General features: G+C 38.7%; 1 protein-coding gene across 1 annotated transcript; it reads left to right on the forward strand.

The window, feature by feature from the left end:
* The first annotated feature begins 982 nt into the window (after window positions 1-982).
* Window positions 983-9,510, forward strand: si:dkey-261e22.4 (overexpressed in colon carcinoma 1 protein homolog). Its single transcript, XM_066666968.1, has 4 exons — window positions 983-1,022; window positions 4,433-4,457; window positions 5,569-5,684; window positions 9,433-9,510. Exons 1-4 carry the CDS (start codon window positions 983-985, stop codon window positions 9,435-9,437), a joined length of 186 nt encoding a protein of 61 aa, XP_066523065.1. The 3' UTR covers window positions 9,438-9,510.
* Window positions 9,511-10,727: the final 1,217 nt, after the last annotated feature.

Raw genomic sequence — 10,727 nt, forward strand, 5'->3', positions numbered from 1 at the left:
AACACGGCCAGTATTATATTTACCACTTGTGTATAAGCATGTATGTACTTATCATACAATTCCTGAACAAAAAATATCCTGTTTCAATAAATGGCATAATATTTTGCATATGTTTCATGCAACATTTCATGTGGCCTTGCTTGATAACGGACACATGGCTTTTCCTTAGAACCTGAAAATGTTTTACTTGTTTATAAAAAAATTTATTTTTCTTTGGACAACAGTAACCATCTGTAATAGCAACCTCCATATTGTGGAACAGTGTAAAAAGAGTGTGAGTGTGCTGTGACTGAAGTGGGCAGTATAGTTTTCTAATGCCTGTGTGTACTGCCCTGGTTTGTGTATTGGTCATTACTCCATCTCCTTTCGTAAAAACAGTCACGTTTCTTGGAATCAGGCTCTTGCTAGAGACTTATTCCTGTAACTGCTCAAACCTATGGATTCCCTGTAATGAATCTGTTTTTTTAAAAACCCCAACTTCATTTTAAAAGGCTCCAAGATATTTCTAAACAATGCCTGCATTCTATCTGTAGCTCTGTAAAAAGAATTCCTCACTATAGTCCGCCCTCATCACACACATATACATACACACATGCTGACTCTGTTACCTGGGCAACCTAACCAGGGTGGAGGAATACCACTTTCCACCTACATCCCTATTACCCTGTTTCTCCTCCCTCCTGCTCTCTCTCTCTCTCTCTCTCTCTCTCTCTCTCTCTCTCTCTCTCTCTCTCTCTCTCTCTCTCTCTCTCTCTCTCTCTCCCCCCCCTGAAACACACACTGACTCCGAGAGGCTCACTTCTTCTGTCCTCTCCTTTTCTTGTATTTTTTTTTCATGCCTCTTCAGGTCTTTGCCTCTTATGCCTTGCTTTACAGCCCTTTAGTCCCCCTCCCACACACACACACACTTCATCTTTTCTTTCTATCCTCAGTTCAACATCGCTACATATTTTATTTCTTTTCACTCTTGGTGCTCTGTGGGATGGGCTGTGGGAATTCCACAACAACCAGCACTGCTGAAGGTGAGTGACCCTCTCTGGCTTTATGACTGTTTGTTTGTTTGTGTTTTTGTGTGTGTGTGTGTGTGTGTGTGTGTGTGTGTGTGTGTGTTCATGGCCTCAAACTGTTTTAGATGTCATGTTTTATGAATGGCTGTCTCCATGCAGCTGTAGTGAATTTTGTGAGAGGTGGATTTTGCTCATGAATGATCCATACGCTCCAGTCTGAGTGACTGGAATAATTTCTGTGAGGAGCTGCTATAAATGAATTGCTGATAGATAGCTTTTTCCTGCAAGTGCATTTTTTACAAACTAAAGTAATTGTCCTGGAGCCAGATCCTGTCAGAGATGTCAGCTGATGATGTCATGCAAGTGACATTTCTTTTTGTTTTGTGTTTGAGCCTGGTTGTGTGTGTGTGTGTGTGTTGTCCAGTAGCTCTGTCACTCTAGAAGAGTTTGACAACAACCTGAGCAGTGCTTTAGTATGACTCATCCAGTGACATGTACACACAGACACACACACACACACAGAGGGGGGAAAAAGCATGAATGTGTCTGAATCAATATGCATACTTTTTACATTCACCTTTGTACTTGTCCTGACAAATTCAACCTCAATGGATGAGGTCCAAGGAGAAATCCATTATTTACAAACTGGTACAAAACAGAAAGACTAAGGTTTACAAACTACATGGAGCACAATGTTGTGTGGTCAGTTGAAAGTAAAATGAACGGAATCAGATGGTATTCAATGTGTTTGATGTGGACCTGGCTTAGACTAACACAGTAACTGCACAGTGCCAACAATGAAACATGGTCAGGGGTGGCAAGTTCAGGTCCGGAAAGTAAAAATCCTTCCCAGAATTTTGATTCAAATACCCTGACATGTTTGAGGCCCTGTCCAAGCATATCCAGATATATTTTTTTTATTTTAAAGAGAGGACCCACCCCATAAATGTTTTTTGAAAATATACCTGTTACACAAAAATGGCAAAAAAGGAAAAAGAAAGAAAGAAAAAAATCCTTAAAAGACAAACGCAAGCATGCCCGGCCACTCAAAGATATGAAAGATGCCCTTGACATTTGAAAATCGTCTTCCTGCTCTTCAGCAATAACAACAGCTGACACTTTGAACAGGCCTGGTCCAAATTCACAGCTTACAGTAAAGTTTATACCTTTAGGTATGGGAACTGGTTGGAAAATACTGAATGCACCTTCTCACTCCAGTGGCTCGCCTTGTTAGTTTGGATGCAGGTTTCAACTGAGGTTTCAAAAATCTTTCCCCTGGACAGTGTTCTTGAAAAGCTCCCCACGTAGGATGTGGATATGTGCTGCTTGTAATAAGTGGAGTACATATTAAAAATGATAATTTGGTTCACATCACAATACAGATCTGGCCCACATCTGGGAAACACATGGCTTTGCTGGCCATGGAAAACTGGATGTGAGACTAAAGTGGCCCAAAAAAAAGACTTTGGCAACATGTCCCTAATTTGGTGTTTATGTGGGCCTCGAAAATGGGAGACGTGTTCCAGGCCAGATTTTTCTTTCTGTCTGCATCTCTTTTTGGTTTCCTCAGTTGCCATTTTTGTGCACAGAGGCCAAAATGCAGATTAAAAATAAAAAGAATACGGTTGATGAGACATGAAAGTGCTTGAGACGATCAGAAAAGCTAGACAGTCAGAATGAACTAAAGTTCAAGAGAGTGCTTTTTACTTTTGCCCCATCTGAAGATGCTGGAAGTAGTGTGCTTGTGTGGGATGTATGAATTCAGCACGTGTGGAGGAGATAAATGTCAGTGTATACCATTTTATTGAAAGTATGTTCCAATGACCCTAAATACAGAGTGAAAAACACACAACAATTGTTATGAATAAGAAAGTGAAAACCTGGCCAAATATACAGAAGATCTTTTGGAAATAACAGAGCCAAAATAGAAGAGTCTCAGCCTTTCTCAGGCTTGTGCACTATCTGCTTAGTTACATCGTAGGTCTTCTGGTTTAGGTGAACCCACAAGGTTCATAGCAGTGAACATGTTTTTACCTCACCATGTGGCCAATTACCCAGCCTAACAACAGCCGCACACTCTATTATCACATACTAGGTCGTGCTGCAAATTGCCTGTCAACAAGATAGGAATCCAACTTCTACTTGACAACCTATAATAATACTTATTTATTTAAGAAGTTGGATTCTGGTATGTAATTCTCTTTCATTTACCAGCTCAGTGAAGTGGATTAATTACTGTGAATTTCTTTGAAAGTGATTAGAAACAGCAGATTAGAACAGCAAGTTGTGAAAAACAAGCTATCTAAATGTTTATTCAAATTAATAATGCAAATTAATAATGTGTCAAAATGTATTCTAGGACTTTTAAGTAAATATGTGATTTAGTAAGTTTCTATACAATTAACTGTTTAATATTAAGGACTATTTTAAATTTAAAAATAATTTTGCACATCGAGATTATATGACTTTTGTACAATAGGTTGGATTTTCAATTAACTATCAAGAAAAGCAAAAAGTGCTTTGCTTTTAAGCACTGACTCAGTAACATGCACAGTCGTGTTATATGTTATGGCCTGTAGACAAAACTGAACAGCAACGAGATGAGGTAACCTTTAATTACCTTTGTCCACCAAAACCACACACACACACAGAGGCTGTTTGATGACTCATCGTTATGTTGATATAATGTGGACTGGCATAGTGTATGATCTGTCCACAGACTCCATATCTGCCTGACAACAGTTCCCATCACACTGCCAACTGTCATACTATGCCCATACAGTATATTATGCAGAAGTACACATTACATTATTTAGGTAAACAGTACTTTTTTATTCATCATTTGTCATAACCTATACTTTTCTTATTATTGTTAGGATGTTTTTTTTTTTTTTAACTCAATACATTATTCAATTTCAGTGTAACGTTCCAACTGTGTAACTTTCTAAGTGGTGGCACTCTGATCTGGAGATTGTGAGTTTGATTCCAATTTATGCCTCAGCAATCCAAGACCAAGGGTCCAAGAGAGCATAAAAAGCAGCACGCACTTTCTGGTAGTAACAAATTATGATTGTCCACCCTCCCCTACCATGTCACACATAGCATTATGCTAGCTGGCATGGGTGATAGTTAGTATTAGCTGACATAAAATGTTTAGGAAGAAGAATGTGCTGGCCTTGTGGGATTAGCTGAGCCTTAGATAGTGCACGAAATTGGCAACTACTCAAATCTGGGGCAAAAAATACTATATTTTCTCTAATACCTTAGAAAAAAATAATTTCTATGGAGAAAATGTATAACTTCTTAGTGCTATTTAATATTGAAGCACTGAATAATGATGTCATACCCTGCAGAATTGCTTTTAGCACATGCACTTATTTAGGCTATAAAAGTGATGTAATGTTTGTTTTTTAATCTTTCCACAGGTCCAGCTGAAGCTTCCAAAGATGAGTGAGTAGAATTCAAACACACATAAAAGTCCAAGTGTTTGTTAGCCATAGTCTCTCTTAAAGAGAGTGAAAAAAGGCGCATTGGGCAGAGGAGGGAGACATTTCTAGAAGTGGTGTCAATCAATGCCCACAATGGAGCTGAAAACAGTAGGGGTAACAGGGGGTTGTCATTTTCCAAGCAATTCCTAGAATCAGTCCAGACTTCACCCCCCACAGCCCACACAGCCACACACTTCCACACACCCCCAATCTCACTTGTCTCCAACCTTGATGAGGCCCTTAAAGTGTGTGACATGCAGCACTCATCAACCACTGCATTCTGGACCAGTGCTCTCCCATACACCAGACAACAGCCAATCATAGCTCTCCATGGGAGCATTGCAGCCGTCAGCCCAGTGACTTTCAAAACAAGTTCTAACAAATCAAGCACCGCTTGACCTCAGCAACACCTATAATCAGCTGGAGGAAATGGTCTTCACAGCTTTTGGTCGAGCAAACAGTATTTAAAGAGATATTTTACCTAAAACTGGAGTTAACGATGCTTTCTGTATGCATTTGTTTTCAAGTTTTAACCAATAGTACCCATACGTTTCAGATAAGTCAAGCCCAAACTAGCTTTTACTGTGATTTTACTGTGACTGCTGTTTGAGTAATCCATGAGGTCCACCTCGCGTGACTGTCTGTGATTTGGTGTGTTCTCCCACAGTCCAAGAACACGTTAGGTGGACTGGCAGTGACATTGAAAATGTCAATAGGTGTGAGTGTGTGTTGCCCTGTGATGGATGGGACCCCCCTCCAAGGTGTGTCCCTGCCTTGAACTAAATAAGCAGTTACAGACAATGAATGAATGAATGAATAAAGCATTCTCTGTATGAAATTTGCTTATTACTGCCATGCTACTTGTCTTTCTTCTGCATTATTATTATAATAACCTGACCCCAAAAATCCACCTGAAAAAAAAAAAGAACCAATCCACTGCAACATCAGTGTAGCATGTAAGGACACATATTTAGAAAGGATATAATGAATGTTTAAAAAAAATCATGTAATCCTTTAACTGACCCTGTTGTTTATTTGATAGATTACATGCATTGGTTTTGTCTCTGGTTCAGGATTGAAGAGCCATCTCCGGAGGATGAGAAGAGGAAGAACTATGGAGGCGTTTATGTGGGCTTACCTGCTGATCTTATCGGTGTGACTGTAGCTGAAACTTCATCCTCACTTAAAGGTCAGACTGCTATTTCTTCCCGTGACATAAACAACAGCTGTGTGTAAATTACCATTTTCAATAACCTGGAACAAAGACAGAACAGAGCCTTTTCATTTTGTCTTATATTTTTACTGATTATTATATTACACACTTGGGGGCTCATGTTTCTTGCATCCTGCTGGACTGATTCCATCATTGCCAATGAACAGTCCTGTAGACTAGTCTGTACACAAGTATGCACAGTTAAAATACCTGAATGTGATCTTAATAGAGCCCAGACACCCAAAGGCACTGTCAGGGTGTGACCAAAGACAAGACTAAGAGGCACATTGAGGAGTCATGTCTGGACATTTATTAACTCTTGCAAACAGCTACATCTTACAGCCTGTGAGATTGGGGGTTTGGAATTAAAACTCATCATTGACAGCACAATCAGTCCTCTTTTAACACTATGGATCAAACTATTTAATATTCAAGGTGCATTCCCCAGTAACAGTGAATGTGAAGAACTCGACTTAGATGGACAACACTACCACGTTCAATCTCACACTTTACATTACCCATCACGATCTTTCAATATCAAATATCAATGGAGAAATGTTGTAAAATGCCCAGTTAGCTCGTTGTACAACATTGTTTACCCCTTAGAAAGGTTTCTAGTAGTACAGCCCAGATTACCCAGAATTCCAGGCATCTCTATAAAGACAAGCTCAGTAAGCCCACACTTTCTCTAAACCACCACCCACTGAGCCACGCTGCAGATATGGCTCCTGGGATATAGACAAAGTCGTCACCAGAAATATTATGGTGAGATCAATAAAAATGTTAAAACGGTCCCATCCCATGATGTGGCTCTAGTTTACTAGAGTGCACAACTAGTATAGAAAGGATAAGTTTAAAAGATGTTAAATTATTGACCATTTACATAAAATATATGATTTGAACAAAGATTTCAAACTTTTATGAGCTAATCACTTTAAAGGGTTTTAATGAGAAACATTATTAACTATAAAATGAAAAACATAACCAATGTATTCATTCTGGGCTTAGAATCTTAAAATCAGAGCTAGATCTATTACTGCAGTGCACCTAACACAATTAACAATGTACTCTGGACTTGTGCTGAACAAATTAAACTTCATACTTCAATCCGCAAACATACTGCAGCCCTTATTCTTACATGTGGGGATCTTAATGGGCCATCACAGGCACTTTTTGGTGACAGTCTCATAATTCATTGCAAAAGTTGACGAAATAAGACAGACCCATATCAGTCATGGAACAACTACATTACAAAAGCAAAGACAATGGCCCCTATTTTGTTCTGTAAGCAGAGCCGGTCCAGACTTTCCTTGGGCCCCAAGCAAAATTTTGATAAGGGGTCTTCGTACCTGAACTCTGTGAGCCAAAATGTAACCATTTTTTGAGAGTTGCAACTGGCTCTCCACTGGTGTTCTCTCTGCTTCTTTGGTTTAAGAATAAACAGCTATATACAAAACAAAATGGTGTAAACAAATTAAATTCATAAAAAAAACAATGGAAATAAACAGCTGCAGCACTTAAGTGGAATAGAAGAAAAAGAAAATATTTTTGTTCTCCAGCTTTTGTCACAGCTGCAGGGAGACGATGAGGTGGACGTACATGCAAGAGATAATGTTTATTAACAAAACAAAAGCAAACAACAAACAGTGAAAACAAATAAAAGCAGGGACACTAGAAATTAAATAGAATATACTGAACAGTAACAGAACAGAAACAAAACAACCATGAGCTGGTGGTGACATATGTGAACCAGAAACACACATCTCTCCCACACAAGACCAGACAAGGGAGCACTGAAACCAAGGGGTATATATACACAAGGAACACCTGAAAAGAACAACAAGAGGGCCGATTACAAAGGAGATACAGGTGGAACCACTAATGACAAGGCTGGACTAAGGCAGGACTAGGGCGGAGACAAGGCAGGAGTCAGGAAAAAAAAAAAAACGAGTCATATGCTCCTTAGTACATGGCAACAAGGGAACAACAAAGCAGGAACATGCAAGACAGTGCAAAAGCATGACACTTGCAGTTTGGGTCACCTTAAATGATTCAATAATTTTGTCCAGGCACCTGTAAGTTCTTTATTGTTTGAGGTGTAATGAAAACGTCAAATATGCCGGGGTTAGTGTGATTATGTGAATATTGCAGCAGCATTTAAGGTGGAACTGAAATTTCAAAAAACTCAACTTAGCACTTTGAAGTAACTATACATTCATTCATTCATTATCTGTAAGCGCTTATCCAGTTCAGGGTCACGGTGGGTCCAGAGCCTACCTGGAATCATTGGGCGCAAGGTGGGAATACACCCTGGAGGGGGCGCCAATCCTTCACAGGGCGACATACACACTCACACATACGGACACTTTTGAGTTGCCAATCCACCTACCAACGTTTGTTTTTGGACTGTGGGGGGAAACCGGAGCACCCAGAGGAAACCGGAGCACCCAGAGGAAACCGACACGGAAACAGGGAGAACACACCAACTCCTCACAGACAGTCAGCCGGAGTGGGAATCGAACCCACAATCGATCCCTGGAGCTGTGTGACTGCTGCTCCACCGTGCCGCCCATACTTTGTAGTAACTATGTCATTTTAAAATGTGGAATGGAATAGGAAGGACATTTAGATTGTACTGGTGTGTTTGGGGAAGTTTAAACAAGTACTAGACAGTATAAAACATCAATATATGTTCATGCTTCAAACTTTTCTTCTTCAATGTTTGGTTCATGACAGTGTGGCACTACAATGCTTTTAAGTGTGTTTAGTGGGTCTTCTAGAACGGCTCGCCATATGTCATGGCTACTTCAGTCTGATCTGAGATGAAACTCTTGCCTGTCTGCTGATCTTAAAGCCACACTTACCCTGAAACTTATCATTTTTTTGACACAAATGTTTGGTGTTCTGCCAGTAACATCTGTCTTCTGGGTTCCTGTTCTTTGTTCAAGTTCTTGTAGGTCCTATTATGCAAAGTTGCTTGGTACTGACAAACATCACCAGACTGAAATATCATAGTGTGTTTAAGCCAAATTATGCTTATTGTAATCAGCATTTTAATCTTGAATGTAAATCACTGAACTTCAAATAATTAAACAGCAATGCAAGTGGACTTTTAAAAAAATCATACAACGTCATGAAGCTAAGGTTTTGTTGTTTGGATCATCTATGACTGTTGATGAGTAATCTCTGAAAGAAGTTACTGAGTAGCATTTGGTTTAGTCAAGTTCCATGATGTCAATGATTTCTAAAAAAAAAAAAAAATTGGATCTATCCATAACTACCCCACACATGATTGTGTCATACAGAGTTACATAGCGTAACTTAACACAGAATCTAGAAGTGGAGAAAAAAGAGACTAAGCTAATATAGCTGCTGGTGTTGTTCTTTAAATACAGTTACAGTTTTTATGAAACAGATTGCTGATTTATAAAATCTTAATTTTGCTATAAATAATTGAGTAAATTATTTTTGTAAGATGCAGAGTGTATGTACACGTCTTATTTATAAAGTAGTGGAATATTCAGTAAGTTTATTATGTTTTAAAGTGCATGCATTACCTGTAATTATAATATTATGTTCTTGTGTGTGCAGAACATGTGTGCCCATTTTTCCTGTGAGGTTTTCGCTGATGGGACTGAGATATGATAATTGCATAAGTCTCTTTCCATAGGGAGATTACAAATTGCTAAGCAGAAGCATAATTAATCTCTATTTCTCTCAACAGATTAATGATGACTTGGCTGCTGGCTGCAGCACATGTACAGGTTAGTATACATTCAGCCCTTTTAAAAATATCATTAGGTTTTTCTAACAGAAAATATTTGGTGTATATGCTTTGTCCATCAAATGAGTATGTTTTCTACTATGCTTAAACATTACTGGCTAAATTGTAAAATTGAAGGAACAACTGAAAAAAGCCCTACATTTTGATTAATGCTAAACTAAAGTTATTTTACCTTCCTCATATATTGTCAACACTTATAAGCAGGTTAACGTTTGGTCACATAATTATTATAATAGATTTCAGTTTTGGTAGAGTGTCTTTAATATACACATCCAGAATCTTCTACTTAAACTCTTAACAAACTAAATATTCAGTTTAATTCTGTTGGTTTTTATTCCACCAGAGGCATTGCCAGAATGTGGCTACAGAAAGGGGTCAGTCATTTAAAAGACAGTGGGCCTCATTCACCAAGCATTCTTAAGGAGAATTTTCTTCAATAGTTTTTACAAAGATTCTGACATTCACCAATGTTTTCTTATTTGAGGTTTGTCCTTAGGTAAGAACAGAATCTACAAAAACTCAAGAGAACAAAGTTGCAAACAGTTCTGCAGTTTACGAACATGTCATGTATCTGACATTCTTTTTTAGGACATTTTTCAAGAGAAAACTTGAAAAGGACAATATAAGTGAGAGAAACTAATTCATACTAAAGTATAACACATTCATGAACATGATATTTCATGATCATTGGATCTGAAATCAAGTTATTTCAGAACAAGAAAGTCTTACCGAATGTTGGACAGGCATTGCATATACATCAACCCCGAGCACTAACTGTATTCTTTTTACACACACAAACAAACACACACAGGTCTGTCCATTGGGACTTTAGACTAAGAAATGCTGCCTCATGATATCAGCAAAAAAACATCTCGCTGATGGAACAGGACAAAATCCACTGGGAGCCAATCATCTCATCCTTTCTCAGGGGACCACATAATCAGGCCAGTTGAGGTCAAAGGGCATGCCAAGATACAGCCCACAGTTGTGGAACGACACTGTCTTGCTGTTTCTTGCTTTAGATCCAGACTGTACTCTTACACTGACCAAATCTACTGCCGTCTGAACCATTGTGTGGCTGAGAGCAAGTTGTTACTGTGAGCCGAAGAAATGTTTCAAAATTACTTAAAATAAAATTGTATGTACATTACACTTACAACTCCCCCTTTCTCCTATCAAGATACCATTTTAGAATTAGTTATTTCAGCACAGTGGCAATGTGCAAAACTGATCAC

Source organism: Hoplias malabaricus, chromosome 4 (genome assembly GCF_029633855.1).
Source record: "Hoplias malabaricus isolate fHopMal1 chromosome 4, fHopMal1.hap1, whole genome shotgun sequence".
NCBI lineage: Eukaryota > Metazoa > Chordata > Actinopteri > Characiformes > Erythrinidae > Hoplias > Hoplias malabaricus.